At 34.2% G+C, this 19,401-nt stretch overlaps 1 protein-coding gene across 1 annotated transcript; it reads right to left on the minus strand.

The window, feature by feature from the left end:
- Positions 1–382: 382 nt before the first annotated feature.
- On the minus strand, positions 383–18,698 carry SPR (G protein-coupled sex peptide receptor). The gene is made up of 4 exons (XM_088030693.1): positions 18,447–18,698; positions 7,473–8,114; positions 4,629–4,826; positions 383–1,545 (listed from the first exon to the last, which is right to left on the minus strand). The coding sequence occupies exons 2-4, from the start codon at positions 7,851–7,853 to the stop codon at positions 955–957; spliced, it is 1,170 nt and encodes a 389-aa protein (XP_087886819.1). The 5' UTR covers positions 7,854–8,114; positions 18,447–18,698; the 3' UTR covers positions 383–954.
- Between the last annotated feature and the right edge of the window lie 703 nt (positions 18,699–19,401).

The raw sequence follows: 19,401 nt of genomic DNA on the forward strand, positions 1-19,401 counted from the left end.
ATCTTCGATACACAAATAATAATTTCTAAAAAGGAACACGTTTATTGAAAAACCGATTTTAGTAAATATTAATTAAAGCTGGTTCACTACTCGCATTTTCGTTTCGGCCACAAAAATATTGCAATAATATGACACAAACAGCAAACAACATGCTCGGACGAAAGATGATCGACAACGAACAAAGAATAGCTACCAATAAGATAGTTACGTAAATTGATAAAACAAATGCGCAAAACGAAAAAAACCGTTTTTTGTAAGAAATAATTGAGAACGAAGTTCCTTGTCTCTATCAATAAGTGATTTGATAACCGGAAACAATACTTGTTTTTTGCGTAGCCAAAATCCCAAACAGTGTATTTCTTTTCAGTTTTCGAAATAAACCTTTACTACTTACAAGTACATTTATTTAACATACGTTAGGGAAGGCAACATCTTGTGGATATAAACATTCAACATGTTCCACATTTATTCTAAGATTATATTTAACATTCATGATACATTTTTCAGTTCGTCAAACAAAATCGGAAGTAACTTGTAAAAAGTCACTACATTTATTTCATACAGTTTCAACACTACAATTACATGTATTGAAGTGTTAAAAATAATGGAAAAGATTGTCAACTACTTTCAAGTTAGGGCTCTTGTGTTGAAAGTTATTGACAAATAGTCGAGATAAATATAAAATAAGTAGAAACAAAAACGGTGGAAACTTAACCTAGAAGTATTGAGTCGACACACGCAACACTAAATTATGTACAAATGAGATTAATAACTATAGTTCAGACTGTATTTAACACATAAATTCTTTACAATTCTTTTGAACAAATATATCATTTTACAACATACAAGTACGAATTTGTTACAAAGTATTTAGTCTTCTTATAAATAAAAAACAAAATGGTATGAGTCTCTTTAAGCGTAATATTTCTCTTGACATTGAGTTTGCGTTAGAAATTACAAAACTGTTTCATTGGTACAAGTTCTTGGTCCATTGACCAGAGAGTACCGAGACGACCCGTTCCTGGTCGAAACAGCACCCCGAATAAACAATTCCTTAAAAGTTTCCCTAAATTGTCGCGACATTCCGCAATAAATAGCGAAATTAATGGGATAACTTAAAATTATAAAAAAATTCGTAAACAAAATTAACGTATTTGCTACGTAATAGTCTAAGAACTCGTACATTGTGCTCGATATAATGTGCAACATAGTAACCACCACTAGCGGAATTTCTACAATTAAAAACACAGTTACTACAACTATAAGCATTAGCGTAGTGCAGTTTGAGTCTCTAAGTCTCTTGCATTCGTTCTTCTGATTTTTCTTCGAAAGTAATTGGTCTCTTCTTTGCTGCGCTTGCTTTAAAGCGCGGAATAACAGGATATTCAAGATGACGAGAGCGACGCATGGGATTAAATGCACAAAAAATACCCTGAACATGAAATAGGTTACAAAGTAATAGTTTTCTCCCACGTAGTGCTTCACCCAATATGCTCGCTCGCGGTTGCAAACGTGTGTAGTGTGGTTGTTCCATTCCACGTCAATCTACAAAAAGATTACTGTTAGAATAAAATGTCAAACTAAATACTTTCTAAACAGAGATTAACTCAAAATATCCACAAAGCTATTTTTGCGTTTGACGTAAACGTACGCTGACATAAATTGAATATTACTCGAGCAAGGCTTTTTATTTTGATTTAATTTTACGTGAATATTTACTTTACTTAAGTTAATTCTAATAATAAAAGAAAAAATCGTATAATGTGGTATTGATCGTAACTGTACTATTTCCAAGGTACACTCCCTTAAAACTTTTAATTAAAGAAACTTCAATATCAGGATTCTTAAGACAAACATAAAAACGAGATTTGGAATTTAAAGCCGCTGTCTAGCAAAGTTTATGCCCACTTTAGATTGCGCCTGATGATTATATAGTTACAGCTGATAACAGGGGTGGATATAAATTTGGAGTGGAAGTGAGCTTTATGCTACTTGAAAAACGAAGGCGACTAATAAATGTTCCGTAAACATATTTTGTCATGATTAATGCTTTGTTATCAGCGAACACGCCCAAAGCTCGCATGCAAGTCAAATCCAAGGACTTCACATTTATTTTCGTGTTTTCCATTACAAAATGTAAATTGAGTTGTGATGAAATTCGCAACACGCAGAATGCAACAGGTGATGCAGCCAGTTTCTTGACCTCTCGTCTTACTGTTGTTACTTTCTATTGATGTTTTTTAATTCCGAAAAGGTGAAACCCATTTAAAGTAATGGAGCTGAGATTTTACGAGCGGAAAGGAACTTGCACTTGACACAATTATTTTACCCGGAAAAAAAGTTTTATTCGCGAATTTGCCACCGAAGTACTCTCATGCATTTGGTCAAGTTTAATGGATCGTAAATTCATCACATTTTAGAGCACGACTATGAAAAGAAACGATGTCTTCCTTTTTCCATCATAAATTTATTTCTCTTCGATAATTTGCTTCAAGTCGTTTGATAGAAAATCGATCGCTGGAGAAATTTACAGCATTATTTAGTTTCATGCTCCAAAACTTTCAAGCTTTGTTATACACGTGCAGGGTAAGTTCACTCAAACATGACAAACTACCTCATTACTTTTTATTTTAGTTTCGTTAGTTTCTTGGAGAACACGGCTCATAATTGCGCGAATTTGAAACACATTCCCGTGTTACCATTAGCGATGTTCGATGTTCTGGCTCGTGAAACTTTGAGCTTATAATCAGCAGAACTAGAGTTCTGCTATTACAAGACATTGTAAGGACGCAGCAAGCGTTAAATTTGAACTCTTCTCACAAAAAATCGAGTTCGTGTTTGGAAATGAATTCCGTCCATTTATAGCGTCATCTAAGTTCCAAACGAGCTTCAGATTTCATTTCGGCCCAATTAAAATGGGAGTCGGGAACTTTCTCCCATTTCTGTGTATTTTTAATTCTAGTTTTGCAGGAAACATCAATGGAAAATTAATTTATCTATTGGTAATATTGTTTATGTAGTTCGAATTGGCCTATTTAGTGCACAAAATACATGCATTTATCGACAGGGCAAATAGCGCATGTTTGCTTCTCATTTCGGACGAAAATCGAATAAATTGTTTTGTTTATTTAATTCAATAATTGCACACACTATTGCAACCAGGAAGGCATAAAATATGCGCATCAAACTTTGATTCTGTAATACAATAAATTTTTTAAACATGTCAAAAGCGAACCGAGGGTCCTAAAAATAAAATTACATATTCGGCCTCTCCCTTTTATGTATATTTTACCTTTGTAGTTCAATAGCATGTATTTGCGTTTCAACTCATTTTCAGCCACATAAAACGAGTAAAAAGTTTTACCCTTATACCACTATTCGAATGTCTAGTTTAATGTTATCATAAATTACAAGAGTAATATATTTCACAAGCATAAAATTTATAATAATAATTTGGAGCACCCTTAATACTACTGCTAGTGCGTAAATTAGAATATTTTATACATTTTCCAGGTTTATTTTGGCTCCTAAAAAGTTCCACTTAATTGTGCTGAATAAGTTTGAGAGTTGAGGACCAAATTGTAACAATCCAATATCAAGTCTTTGTCCGAACTGCATTGAATTTCCGCAGATTCTTTAAATCTCGATTCAAGCACCCTCACTGTTTCCCGAGGATAACTTTTTGCTGAATAACTCGGTGCAATTAATTTTTTTCGTCCTTAAAGAGACCCTAATATCACCATCTCATCTTTAAGCATCTAATTTGAAATCATTCGCCTGCCTGGATTCGTAGAACTCGAAATTTCCATTTCTTTGAAATAAAAATCCACCGCTGACAGACATGATTGAGTTATAACAACAATCTCCAAAGCATCATCTAACTTATAATTATCGAGCATTACAATGCGAAATCAATTCCGACTACCCTGAACTTTTAGATAGACATCAGATTCCACTTTATCACATTTCCTTACTTTTCCGATATAATGAGCTGTCATAAGCAGAACGATTGCCCTTCAAACTTGCTCACATTTAAAAAGATTGAACACTTCTTACAATCACTATCTCGAGTTTCTTGTTCATTGCGCGCGTTTTCGCGATGAACTCATGAAAGCATCGTATCCCATGTTAAGAATTGAGAACTAATAATGTCGTCTGCTCGGATATTTGGCCATAAAAACACGGGCCAAAAAATGGGGATCCTTTATTGATGAATGGTCTGGCATCTTCTTAGATATTTATGGACAATTAGAAAGGATGTCTCTATTGATTTCTTACCACAGTTTGCAGGTGCTTTTTATTGAACTTGAAACTGAAATTGAGTTTTTATCCGACCTTAACGTTAATTATCTCGGATTGCTGGTGATGTAACCCTCATTGAAAAATTGGAAGAGAAAACAACAAAAGTAGAGAAGAAAATTGGCTTCTCGGCTAGTCCCAACCGCACGGACATTAGAATTCCAATTAGACCTAACTGCGTTGTTAGAGATTAGAGATGGAATGTTAATCAAAATACCTAATTAATAATACTAATTGGAGAGTCCTCACCTCAAATTAGTGTTTAGTAGATCGACTTTAATAAGTAGGTGAACAAATTTAATCAAAACTCTCCTAGTAAAACTACTCACCGTGCTATACTCCAAGTCGAAAAATCTAAAACTCTGATGCAGAGCTGCCACGACTAGAATATAGATAAGACACTTGTGAACGTTGGACATCGTGCAGAATTTTCTTGCGAGAGGTGCGTGACAAACGAAGATGTAACGCTGCACAGCTAACGCTAGTGTCAGCCAGATGCTGGCTGTGTGAAACATGTTGGGAATCACCTAAAAGATACACACAATTAAAATCACAGATCAGTCGAGCATAAAATTGATAAAATCTGAGAAATGGCTTGTCAAAGACGAGTTGGCTTCAGCAACAGGTCGCAGAGTGAAAAAACATATTTCGTATGATGACGTTTCATTAAACTGATAACTTTTCGCGTTAATACAAGGTGGAAATGAAATGTCGAGCGGAACATTCATCAAACTGCGTCAGAAATCTATGGGACAAATACTTCGCCCGCGTATTGAGGAGATAGAAAATCAATTCCAATAAAGAGTAACAAAGTAGTTGTGGCTGCTTGAAAATAATTGTTTTGAATAACTGGAACAGAGCACTTTATGGATGCGACATAATTGAATCGTAAACTTTTATCACGGACAATAAAAAGTCTTAATTCAATTTCCATAGATGCGTATTTCCAATTATGGAGACTTTCAGACAGTGATGTAAGCAACCTTCAAAGTTTATAGCAAAACTGACAAATAATCCAATAAAATTGTAATTGAAGTAAAGTTTTACGTAATCCTCAATCTTTCCAAAATAAGGACATTATACTGTCTTCCATAATTGTTTCCGATATTGACTTCATTATAAAATTACTTCGACTCAGTCCTTTGTTTTCGCGCAAAGCCCCAAAGAAAACGAAACAACTTATAAATTTAAATAAAATTATTCCCTTTAAAAATATAATCTTTTTAGAGCTCAAAACAATAGAAAGAACTCGAACTTATGTTCGGTTTTCTGCCAGATGTTAAAATTTATTGAGGTGAATTTATACTATCCTCAGTAGCGATGTCTGCACAAATTCGAATTCGTATACATGAAGCACCCAGGCATATTGTGGCGGTAAAAATGGGACAACACCGAAGGAAAGCGAGGAAATTATTTTTCTGAGACATGATTTGAATATTAAGATTCTTTTTTGTTCTCAAGATTAGCGGTGAATATTAATGATGTTGCAGGAAAGTGTCTTTTTGTGATTTGAGGAAAATGAGGAATTTTTCGTAACCTCATTAAAACAACAATGAAAGAAATGTTCCAGAGAAACGTGATTTCTTGTCAATAAACAACAGAAGTTTCCATGATAAAAAGTTAATTATAGCTCCTAAGAAATTTATCGCGGCACTTTCCGGTCAAAGCTTTGGTTAAACTTTCCCGAAATACAACTCGACGTATTCGTAGGTGTTTGTCTTGTGTGTCTATTTATAAACAATTAGATAACTAAAACAATGTTTTGATAAGGTGAATGGCGCAGTTTCACACCACTTCAAAGGACTGCCGTCTGAGCAAAGAATTTCGGTTGATCTGAGAAGTCATTTATTATGTCGATTTAGTTTTTCCAGTTTTGCTCACCACCCGTGTTAAAGCTTAGTGACTGTAAAGTAAGTCTTCACGGTAGAATAACCACAAAAAACAATTTTTTGGGACTCCACGTTTGAATATTCATGAACAGATGCAATTTGCATAATCTCTCACAATCACAGTAAATTTACTAAAACGTTTTTGCAGGCACAAACCAATTACTAAATAGCGGATTTTATGGGAAATGCGTATGCGCAAACTTTTGCATCTAACTCGTTTTTTACCCATAACAAATTGTAGTTTGAGAATTATATTCGTTTTTTGTATCTATCTGGAATCGGTAGTTCCAAAACTAAAATTTTTATTAATTCTTTAGACGTTTAGACAGTTGAACTCCACAAAAATTAATTTAAATTAAAAAGTCCCAATTCGTTGTATAATAATGCTTTCGTGAATTGTGGCGGATATTTCCTGCTATAACCCAACTTTGGAACATTACAATGAAAAACTGCACTGCGACCCCAGTGTAAACTTTTAACGCTTTATCTTTAGACGAAAGGAGATCGGACAAAAATCGACTTTTGGGCCATCAAAAATTTATATTTGACCGGATATCATACCTGTCTGCCATTTCTCTTCGGATTAACTAAAAGCATTTTTAAATCTTTAATGTTAAAATCTCCGGTTGTTGCCATAACGTATTTTTCTTGCATCAAGATCGTTTTGTAGTTGGTGCAGACATTAAAATAAACTGTTCAGTTCAATTTACTTTTATCACGAATTCAGCAAGCTTAATTTTTAAATTCGCTTGTGGAAGTAGAGTTCTAGTCCCGGCGCCTCCACCATTTTACAAGTTGGTAGGTGCAATGTTGTGACGGGTTTACAATTCGTTTGTTATGACATACGGAGTATATTTACCAATGCAACTATAAAATCTAAAAACGAGCTTTTCTGCGCTCCTTTTATGAACTATTATTTTAATACATCTTCTTGAGTGGATTCAGGCGAGAAAATTTATAGTTGGAAGACGACACTAACTTTAAAATACTTCCGAATCTAATGGGAATGACATTAAAACCTGTCTGTATTGGCTTTAAACTCAGGGAATTTTTAAGTAAAAAAAATCTTGTATTTGTGGGGGAACCCAAACAAATTATGCACCGCTAATTTCTTTTGTCCCGAGTCTTCACAAAGCATTTTTAAGGTAATGAGGGAACAACTAATTGCTCCATTTACATAAAGTCTCTAACGTCGGGCTGTGGTGCGATAATAAAATTATCAGCACCAAGTTGAAAGTGTTAACGCAAATTGTGATTACAAAAATAACTCGCGTTTGCACTTACCTCATGCATGGCGTACCAAGCATAACAAAGACTTATAGGCCATAGGGGTTTGTAGTGGTTCCCAAAGGTGTACATGTAGATAAGCCAAGGAGCCGGTATTAAGACCGTAAACATATCACAAAGAGCCATCGCCATAAGCACGACGTTCGTAGGAGTCCTCATGTGCCTCTTGCTCAGCACAACCACGATCAAAGTATTTGCGATTATCGTGATAATCAGAAGGAAGGGCATTATGTAACCGTACAACGGCACGGCGTAAGCTATGGGCATTTCAGTGGTGATGTTAAGAAAGTTGGTGATGTTCGACTCATTTTTATCTGGAATGCTTGTCGTAAACGAGATGTTCGGCAGAACGAAAGATTTGTTGTAGTCTTCAGTCATTTTGGCTGGTTTATAATCAGTTTTAGCGGCGAAATCCAATCACATTTTTCTTAATTTGGGCTAAATATAGAGATTCGTTTTATCAAACTTATTACGAAAATGCACCTCGTGGGTAGAGATAATTTCATTAAACGTAAAAAGTCACATTTTCAACTACCACTCAGCCAGATCAAATGGATTACAGCGGTAATTAGCATCGTTGATGTTCGAACTAACTTCAATTCTGTTGTCTCGGAAGTGGTTTTACTCTCTTCGTTAAACCTGAAACAAAAGTTGGAAGTAAAGTGATGGATTCTTCATTAATTTCAAAACTTCTACAATTAGGAGCCAGAAGAGGAAAGCGCGTTGCTAAATAGTGTACGATGATTGTCACATTACATTCCATACCTGGATCTACCTTCATGAATAAATACTTGAAATTGTTACATTACATTGCAAGCGCCAGACATCAGATATCCCAACAGAATGTTGTAAACCACAGATTTCGATATATCTCGTTTTGTATTGACATTCAGGTCTCTGGACGCAGTTAATTAACGTACGATATTTACAAACAGGATCGGTATCAAACTTTACCATAACTTGCAAGCGATGCACATTTTGCCGGATTTACTGACTGCATCATTTTCTGAACACATTATTCGTGTTGACCCAAATCAAACACATCTCTGTTTGCGACGGTGTACTATAATAGCATTTTAAAATTTCATTTTCCTACATTTTATCGTTTATAAAGAAAACAAGTTCGGGTCAACAAAATCTTGTTGACTTTTCTTATGACGTGAATAGTGTATACTGTAACTTTTCGAATAAACACGGCGACCGCGAGTCATCTGTCAGGCACTTGAGTCGTAAATCTCAATTGCACATTCCAGATTTTTATTTGTGTCAGTTAAGCTGGACTGAAAAATATGGCACAACATCCACCACAAGAAACAATTTGGAGTTTTATACCTTCATACTGGTTTGAAATTAAAGCAGATAATAAAATTACAGAATCTGGATTGAAAAGGTCAACTCGTATAAGTTTTAGTGGAAATAAATTGAATTACTTGAGTTTTTCGGGCGCTGGAAAATCCTAACAATTCGCATTAAAACTGCCATGCATAAACAAAAAATATTTCTTAGAAAGGTTGAAAAGTTGGGTGACAAACTCAAAAGAAATTTATTGTACATCTTTGCGAGTGAATTTTAAGGGTCTTTTAGATGTTTTGGTTGAAAATTAAATTCCAGTTGTTCATTTCGGGGACGCGAATTAATTGGCGATTTATTTATACAAAATTAAAAATGAATTCGTGTTGATTGAAAACGTTTGGGATATAGATTAAAATTTTAAGAGTTATCTACTAGAATGCTATAAATTAAAAAATAAACCTATTAAACCTTCATTTCCCTGCGACACGGTAAAATTAGCAACTAATGGAAACTAGACTTTAAGAAAATTGGATTAAACACTGTTCTTGAAATTGCTTTATTTTAGTTTTGAAATTTATAACTGTGTTGCAGAATATAATATCATTTTAAAGGTGTCGGTCCACCGCTAAATCGTGAAATTCCAAAATTTATTTCCGTTTGTAATACAATCGGTAAGAAATATCTCGTGCAATGCGCATAACACAGAAGACTGATAACAAACCGTTGCAGATAAACCGTGAGGTGATTGATTGACAGCACTACATATTTCGATAGATATTATTTCTTGAATTTTCGGTGCTTCATATCACAAACCACGACAGATAGAAAGATGCTGTTTTCGCCATCGTTTTTCTGGTATGTAAATCTACATTTATCGGTTTCTCGTTTAATTTTAGAGCAGACTCAAGTTATAGGGTACTCATTTTAGGCAGAATTTTACGTAGAATCCAAAACTGTCTGAATTTTTTTCGTACGCCAACAAATAACTAAATTAGAAAGGATTGAATTTCGAATAATAAATTTCAAGTTCCAAAATTTTTTTTCTATTTCCGAAACTACGACAGGTAGAAAAAAAGCGATTTGGGTCATCGTTTTTCTCATTGTGTTCGTCTTATTTGTCCCGAATTCGAAAATTTAATTTATGATGTAAATCAAAGTAAAAGTATTGTTCCAGAAAACAATTTAAAATAGAATGTTTATTAGTTTTCAAAATGATATACGCGTTTTGTTTGGAGAAAATCACCGCATATTTCGAATTATCAGCCGATAAATAGGCATCCAAAACTCCCAAACGCCACATAAATACCAGCTAAACAAACACCGTGCAAATTCTTGGGGCAATATTGTATTACAGATAATCAAACTAATTTATTTTGAATTATGTATTGATATAACACTCGCTACAGTAAAAAGACGTGAATAAATAAGGTAAATTCCAACACAATTTAAAAAGGCAGGAACTGCAGATGTGGACCCTGTTAACCGGGACACTAAAAGTACGAACAATATGTTAGAAGGGTTCGGTCCTGAAGGGCAATTTACATTTAAACTATAAATGCTTCGCCTTGTTTCGTAGTCACCTAACTAAATAGATGACCATAAAACGCGACTTTACTTTGTTGGCAGAAGCAACCACATTTACATAATCAGATAATATTTTCTCATTAAAATACAAGCCCCGTCTGTTATATGTAGATTTAAATATTTGAAGCATTTGTTGAACTAATCTGTTCTGACCGGGCGTACTATTAGTCATGAACTATCTTCTAAATTATTGTCTTCGTTTAAAATGCAAAGTGTATTAATTTGGACCCTGTAATTTACACAAACGGATGCAAATTTGGTTTAAATAAATTTAGTTCTCTAGCCGCTGAAACAAATTACAAAAGACTTTTTATAATGCTTATTTTGTTAGTGATAAGAGCACAAATACTCGATTTTTGATGTAGGTAGAAGACGGAATTATTTATTTATAGCCCGTTGCCGATATTCTAATGGATAGAACGTTATTCGAAAGATATTACTTTTGGCAGCGACATTTTTTCTTCTTTTCAAACGTCAGTGAAAGACGCCCAACGAGAACATGCAAAGTGGTAAAAAAGCAGGTTTATGTATCACCGACCAGAAGGAGACGACAGAGATGTTAAGAATCTTTTGTGCAGTCACAACTGTCATCAGCAAAGAGTGCATGCGGTATGTACAAGAGGTCGTATAAAGGTTCTGGACTGAGATAAAAAGACTATGGTATATAAAGATCAAAGGAAACGAAACAAATAAATGACACAGACTCTATTTGAAATATGTAAGCAAATGGCAATAGAAGCTAAAATGAAACCGGTCTAACTTTTTTGATTTGCGGAATTATCAAACATAAAAGTGCATCAAACATAAAACTTTTATGTCGTAGATTATATTGGTTAAGCATGTTTTATGGTCGTTTTAGGAATAAATTTATTTTATGTCATATATTAGGTAGGAAGACTTAGAAAGGTATATTAAAGAAATTTGGCTGACTGCTACTAAATAAAGCCAGAAATAATAAAAAGTAGAGAACAAAAATTAAAAATACTTTTATTAAAGGATGTTCTGAGCGAATTCTTCGACCATTTCTAATGATTCCGATAACGTAATTAGCTTCTGCTACATGCTCAGCAAAAATGGATAAATAAGATATTTTGCTAAAATACATGAATCTTTTCTGAAGCTGTAAATTTTACGATAAAAGCAGGTCGTAATACCAAACGCCAAGTAGAAAACTGGTATAAATCTTCTTTATGAATCCATTGGCAAAATGGAACATGATTTTCTATCAATTCTGTGTTATATTGGCAATTTTACGCTAAAACTCATTTATGCACAAAAATGTTTTGCAATTTTTCGATGAAATTTTCTCAAACATATATTATTTTTAGTTTTTTATTACGCTATTCAGGACAAGATGTTATAGAAATGTTCATTTGTTAACGTGCTTACTAAAAATTAAGTTTTCTAATAAAAAATATTGAAACCTTTTGTGACTTGTTTAATTATTTGTGTGCGGATATCAACAATGTTCCACTCTGAAAAACCAATCAATAAAACCAATAAACACACTGCGTGTCACCTCAGTAAAAATACAAAGAATTATAGACGTTGTAGGACTGGATAAGCGCAACAAGTTTACATATCTAAATATTAAAAACAAGTGTAAACACAAGGGAGCTTCAGTACTCTCTTTACTGTTCTCGTTTAACTGAACGAATAAATGAACGCACTTTGAATACCTGTCCACAACAAACAAAAGACTGGGTCTAAACCATTGTGCAAAATTTCTAGACTGGTTTTAATAACACTGCGTCTAAAACCCGCTACAAACAATAGAGGTCTACGAGATTTCTGGCTTTAAGTTGTTAACTCTCTGTCATAAAGTTTCTAATATCGAATATGCGAGAAAATTTATGAAAACGCTGTTTCGAAAGTGCCGTAGAACCTGTCGGTTTCCCCAAAACAGCGTTCAGAAACTTGACATGCAATGAATTTTTGCCAAACACAATAAACAAGTAAGCGAAACGCTTCGACTTCATTAATCTTCAGATGTGAAGACGTAGGGATGCACGACTTTATCTGTTTCCGCAGGTTGTGCGAGTCGAATTCGTCTTTACTGCAATTTCATTAGAATTAGATGAACTAGATTGCGATAATTACTGCAGTGAAGCTGTACAGTTTGGCGGAATAAAGGAAGTTTGTTCATAACCAGTTATGACGTAAATTTGATCCGTTTTGAACGACAATGACAGTTATTATTACAAATTATTACTTCAATAAAACAAAGAACTGTTGTCATAAACATTTCCTATATTCAAATTTCATTACACAATAAAACGCAATAACAAGTCATCTTCTTACTTGGGATAAATTGCATTAGATGGAATTCTCAAGATTCACTTACTGGAATGGTGGTTGTTCCGACATTTGATGTGCCATAAAATCACGCACTCACTCCAATAAAACTTTTTGTTACTCAGGGAGTTTGCAAAATCCTCTTTCTAAAAAAATATTTGTCTAAGCTCATTTACCGGTTGGTCTAGACCTAGCACGTGTCCTGAATTTAATACATGCGAAGAGTTTTCCTGCCTGACATTCCCAGTTTATCGAGGATTCAAGAGGCAATAGAACAGAGTTTCTCAAATATTTGATTTGAGGGCTCACAGGCACTAATTTAATTAACATTGGAAAAGCGCACTGGGTTGTTTTTCATAGGTCTCAAAACAACTGTCCGTTGGTTTGTCTTCGACGCGTATTGACGAAGAAATCAACTCCCCTGTTTTCGGGTAATTTAAATAAAAGCTCCATAAATAAGAATGAAATTCTTATTACAGGGCTGGCATCGCTACAGGTGCGGGTATGAATAAGCCTTCACTTGGTAGGTAAATTCGATTTATGTAGCAAGTCGTAAATAATTTGTCAGTCTTTACTAAAGTCGTAAATTTTGTTTATTGGTTTTCGAATAACAAGCTTGTCATTTTGTACATTGTTTGGACCAAGACTGCAGCATGCACGGATTTCTACTGCATAAATTTCAACATAAAGCTGATCTTATTTCGTGGTGTATGATGCAAGTGCGCTTCGCTGGTTCTAAAACGTGTGCTTATGAGGTCGGTCTGCATGTTTGGACCGCAAGGAGGGCTTTGATATGTTTTGCTTCAGTAAGGATCATGAATAACGCGGGAAATACCTATCATATTTACAAAATATGCAACCAGTTTTACAAAATATTCAAATATAATAGATTCTTTGGCAAATTCTGATTTTCTTTCTTAATATGGGATTCGCTTTATCCCACAGCTTCTCGAGCTCCTCCAAATGATGGCCATCATTGAATTATTTGATTGACTTGGATTGGTATCCTTTTTTGTTTTCGTATTTTTATGATTATTTAGATATTTCAGCAGACATTTATATTCAATGGATCGCTTTCAATGTAGATTGCAATGTAGACCCGTTCAGATTTTTTAAACTTAACGAAAAGCAGCCATGCAGCATGCAGAAATATGTGATGTTCATTAAATTCGCACTTCGGCAATGAATATTTTCAATATTTTTAACCGCCAATGCATTCAGAAAATTTATTATGGGTAATGTGTCTTGAAAATTTTATTAAGATGCTAATTCATTCATAGCGTTAAGAAGAAATTTTAGCTTTAATATTAACCAGCGAGAGTTTATAAAAGGGTTAGTCCGGAGAGAATATTGATAAGTCAGAACAATTTATTAGGTTCCTGGAGTTAGAATGTTCGTTAAAAAATGATCCTGAAAAATAGGATTGTGGGAACACGTCAAGGGTAATTCAGCATAAGAGACAAGTCTTCATTAACTTAACGATTTTGTTAGGCTGACTTGTTCGCTCCATTAACGTTTCACCGCACGCTGAATCTCAAATGAAGACCCACTTTTGTCCATATAAATCGGCTCTGCTGCAGAGGGACATTAAAAAAAATGTAAAAAAAAGTTTAACCGATATCCATATTGCCACTGGTGACAAAACGATTCTTTACAAGTAATTTGCTGATTGCGAATCCTTAGAAAATTGCAGATCCAAGCGCGGAAATGGAATCCGTAGTAACAAACTTTACTTGCTATTTTAATTAAGCTGATTGCAAGTCGAACTGAACTGGCGATTTAGAATACAAAAAACTGAGAGTTGGAACGATGTAAATATTTAGAGTGTTATGTAAGCCAACCGAAACAAAAATAAAAATAAAAAATCCGTGGGCGGAGGAAGACATAAAACGCTCTTCAATTATTTCTTTCCCCCACGATAAAAATTACTGTAATCAAAATAATTCGACAAACATCTCAGTCCATTTGTTTCTGAAAGCGTACAGTAATTTCGGCGAAAGCTTCGTTTACCTACCTGTTGAACCATTTATTCGTAAACAATCACAAAAGTAATGGACTTTCACCAATCACGCACCAGAGAAATAATTTAATAACTGGTCAAACAAATCGCTTGATCATAATTTTATATCAACGCCTACATTTCTACAATTGCAATAAATTAAGTGATTTTTATGTCTGAACCACTTGGCGAATCAGATATGGTCAGGTATGAATAAAAGGATTTACATTTATGATCACAGGTTTCGTGACCATGTGCTAGAATTACAAGTGGTTTTTTGGTTTAACGTACACTCTGTTTAAACACGCTAGTAATCTTAAACATGCAGGGTGAAAACACGCTACTTAAAAATCTTGTTTCAGACACAAAATGTTAGGTTTTCAGATAAAATGCAACGTTGAGCAAACAAAAGTAATGGGGAAATAATTTGGCTGCAGTTAGATTTTATCATGAAAATGGGATAATTTTCCGTTTTAAATATGAAACGCGATTATGAAAGGCATACCTAAATAATATCCCATTGTCATTTAAATGAGACTTTTTCAACTGTATAATCTCCGGCATTCATATCGTGTGGTTACAGTTTTACGATGAACTTTGTAATTTGCATATAATGAAGCAAAAACGGTTTGACGTGAAATATGAATTTCGATAAAAGTAATTTCACAGCACTTCATTGCAGTATGCGATTTGTGCACCAAGAAAAGTAACAGAATTTGCAAAATTAAGTCGAAGAATCTTGAAGCTCTCACGTGGATTGAAGCCATTTTAATCCTCTAAAATAAACCTCAGCAAATTACAGTTGGATCCGCCATTATCATAAAATAATACACGTAGAGTTTGTAATAAAATTTTTGTTATTTAACGCTACAATGCGGATGTACGAACTTAAGAGTTTTGATAAAAAGAAAACATAAATTAAACGTGTGTTTACAGACAGCTTTATCATCTCTCACTAACAATCCACAATCTCAAATACTCGACACGTATCTGAAATTACCATTTTTTCATTTCATTATAAACCGTTTTATTAAAAAGTCTGTTCTCTGATAGGTACGGACTATCATTCATCAGTTATTGATTACAGTTATTATCTCATAGACGTGTGGAGATATTAGTATAAATATGTAACTTGTCACTAAAAATCAGGTGAAAAAGCGCTCAAAACGCAATCTCGCACCAGCGAAAACGAATTTCCGCTCGTCCAAATGCGGAAAGTGTGCGAATTTAATGACATTTGCCTGGAATGAAGTGTCTAATATTTACATTTTTAATCTTAAAATTTCGGGGCATAATCCTGGGCGAGAACACGATGAAATTAAGTTGGTACACCAAAGTTAGACTTAATTATTATTAATATTTGCGATGTGGGCTATTCAATGGTTTGAGTCTGTGACATCGGACCCGAGTCCATTGTGACAAACTGACAAGAAAAGAGATGTGGGATTAGGCTCCATGGTATTTTAAACAAAGCATTAGGTGATGAGTTGGGGTTTTAATATCAACAAATGCGGTTTAGATGTGTATTTTTGGTACCGCTGAAGGCAAAAAAAAGAGATGAATTTTAATTCTTGGATTCGTGTCCATTACTGGTCCAAATATTTGCTGCAGCAAATTGTCCAAAACATTTTCCAGTGGACTCGATTGTCGTGTGTAAACTTCGGATGAAATGGAGAAAATTGGGAGTTAAAATTTTTGTTTGAATTAACTAAACTAAACAAAAAACAAAAATCGTTTTTTCATAAAAATTTTTTTAGGCAAAACTGTAGTTTTGTGGCGTTTTTCCCCTCGTTTTTTTTTTATCCTACCCAGGCCATTTAGGCACATGTTCCCACATTTCGCTCGAAGATAAACATAAAACTGTAAATATAAACGTATGTGAATCTTCAAATTGATGTGTTTTCGCTTTGTTTTATACAACTTATATCAAGTCGTGTTGAATTTATTCGCATTAAATGTCGCTTCGACCAGGCCACTATCATAAATTTGGGAATTTGGGTCATACGGCGTAAAACAGATGGCCCGATAAGAATGCATCTTTTATTCTTTTTTACTTAACGGAGCTACTAACCATTGCAATAAATTTAGCATACCGACAATTTGTCATTCGGAATTATATCAGTACCTAACCCCGTGATTTGTAGTCACCCGGAATATGCAGTAAGGGTTTATGTCATACATTTAAACAGCACATGAGGAAATCTATTACTTTTATAACGTCCACGGCCGTAAAGTTGATGGAAATGCTAGCTATAAAATTGATACTTGTTCTCATAAGAGACCTAATTCAAGTTATTTTTCTTTCTGACTACGTTTTTCGTGCCAACAATAAGTTAAATATCTTATGGCCTGCATGAGCAGAATCAAGTTTAACTGGCGGAGATTGCTTTAAAACGTGGCTTTCTCGGTTACATGGGTCGCGGACGTAATGGAAATTGGCTTACTAATTTGAGAGAATGACACTTTGTCGTAATCTTTTTGATCTTTACGACATTTCACACTTGAGTGAATTTTATGACCCGTAATATTATGAATAAGTGACTCTATTTGCTGTACCACAGTTTTACGAGGGAAAGGTGCATGAAAAATGAAATAGTGTGAAACATATCTACTCGTTTAATAGGAAATCTGGTGCATACAGACACGAAAAACTATTGTAAACATGTGATAATTGCACTTTTAGTGACCATAACAATTTTATTAACTCATTCATTCTGTGTGCAACAAAGTAATGAAGAATTGTTTATTGCATGCTTAGCTTAAGCAGCGATAAATTTTAAAAGTGTTTATTTTTGTTTAATAAATGTACTGCGAATTGACGATTATCAGAATTTAAGACTACTAAGTTTGTCTTATATTTTATAATAACTAAATTAATAAATTATTTCTTTAACAAATTTCTACAAACCTAATTAAATCCAAGACGAGTTTAAAACAATACAGTCATTTTAATAATGTCTTCAAATTAAGTTTGATTTCGCGTTTAGCTTCCAGTGCTCGTCAATTTCTAGAGTCTCTCAAAGACATTCTGTTTATTACGAGCATGTGCATTTAAGTGTATTCCACTTATCCAGTTCTAAATTTATCTATTATGCGAAAAACTGCACGCCGGCGATTATAAACAAGAAGAGCATGTGGTCGCAATTACCGTTAGAAATATTGGTCTATTTTTATGTGGCACTATAATATTAAAAAAGGAGGAAAATGGATCTGAAAAAATTAAGAGATTCTTAAGCAGACTTGAGCTATTACTTTAATAGAATCGCTAAAATAGAATAAAAAACCAGTTCATACAATATGTTTAATGAATTCAAAATAACAATAAATTCGAATCATAATTAAGTTATCAATTTCGAGAATGAACATGGAAATTAAAAAAAAAATGTTTTGATGGATATCAATAGTTTGTCTTTAAATCCATTTAAACCGTTGTAACGATCCACCGAGAAGCATTATTATGTAAACAAACCCCTTTTTACAACGTTAACAGTAAATTTGATTCGTAACAATCAACTGAAATTGTCCTGGTGCGCAAAAAATCTTTCTATAGAACTTCGGTCTGATTTAACCAATCGATAATCCGAATGAAGTAATTAACCATGTCAGTATATTTCCATTTGTTTATGGTGAAAACTCCACAAACAGCGTTTATGTAGGTATCTCAATAAAATTAACGTCCTTCGAGCAATAACACCCATTAGCACTTGAGACCATGAAAGAGTTAATTCCATCAGGATTTCCTCCTTAGAGCCAGAGCCTTTTTTCTTGTTAAGAAGTAATAAAGAAGCTCAATTAGTTACCTTCTCTTGGTGTCAAAAGGGGTTGTTGAGAACACATCTTGAACCACCAGTCGCTATTAACGAGAAAAGTAATTACCACAGAAATAGAATTTCACTCGCACCCACTCTCACTGGCGGCTCGCGATGGATTGATTTGAAGAATCATCCTAACGTGTAGCAAACTGCTAACAGGTGGCCGTGGCCACCTTATCAATACGCAAATGCGAATTTTATCACAAACCAATTACTTTAATGTACATCAACGTGTCAAATTAACGAACTTTGTAATCATCACTTGAATAATTACTTTTTAATAAAGTTCCCGTCGTAAGTAAAATAAAACTGTGCTCGAAGTGATTACGTTAAGTGCGATTTAGCGCGAAACCCTCTCTTCTTGTGTATTTTCTTTGTGTCGCTAACAAACAGAAAGCGTTCTCGAGGGTGGATAGTGCGATTACGAACACCTGCTCGTAAATTGACCTCGAATTACGGCGTCAATTCGAATTTAGGAAAAACGAACTCATACGTTTCGGTCTGAAACCTGTTTAAATGTCACTTGCAAGTAGAATGAAAAAGGATCATTTTTTATCTTCCAACTTTCTAAATTCCTTTTCTGTAATTATCGGTAATATCTGTAACGTGTTGCTGCGGTGGTGATTGATTGGAATGGGTTTTGTCTTTGACAGATTTTTACTGTTAACCAGCAACAGTGGTCGCGGCGGAATCAATTTACATTTAAACGGCACTGGCTACGTCTAATTCCCTAGATTTACAAGTATTTCTTAACAGTTGCTTCCTTTCAAAGGCGAAATTTATTCGCGCTACATTAGGATTATCGGAGGCCAAAACAGTTATTCGTAAATCTATGAATATTAAGGATTGTGGGTCAAACTTTTAACATTTCACCTTAAAATCTTTGCAAGCACCAGATTAAAAATTTATAAATATAAAAAAAAAATTTCAGCTGGAAATTAGA

The sequence above is a fragment of the Gnatocerus cornutus genome, chromosome 2, assembly GCF_029298725.1.
Source record: "Gnatocerus cornutus isolate USDA-ARS CGAHR chromosome 2, icGnaCorn1.1, whole genome shotgun sequence".
Taxonomy (NCBI): domain Eukaryota; kingdom Metazoa; phylum Arthropoda; class Insecta; order Coleoptera; family Tenebrionidae; genus Gnatocerus; species Gnatocerus cornutus.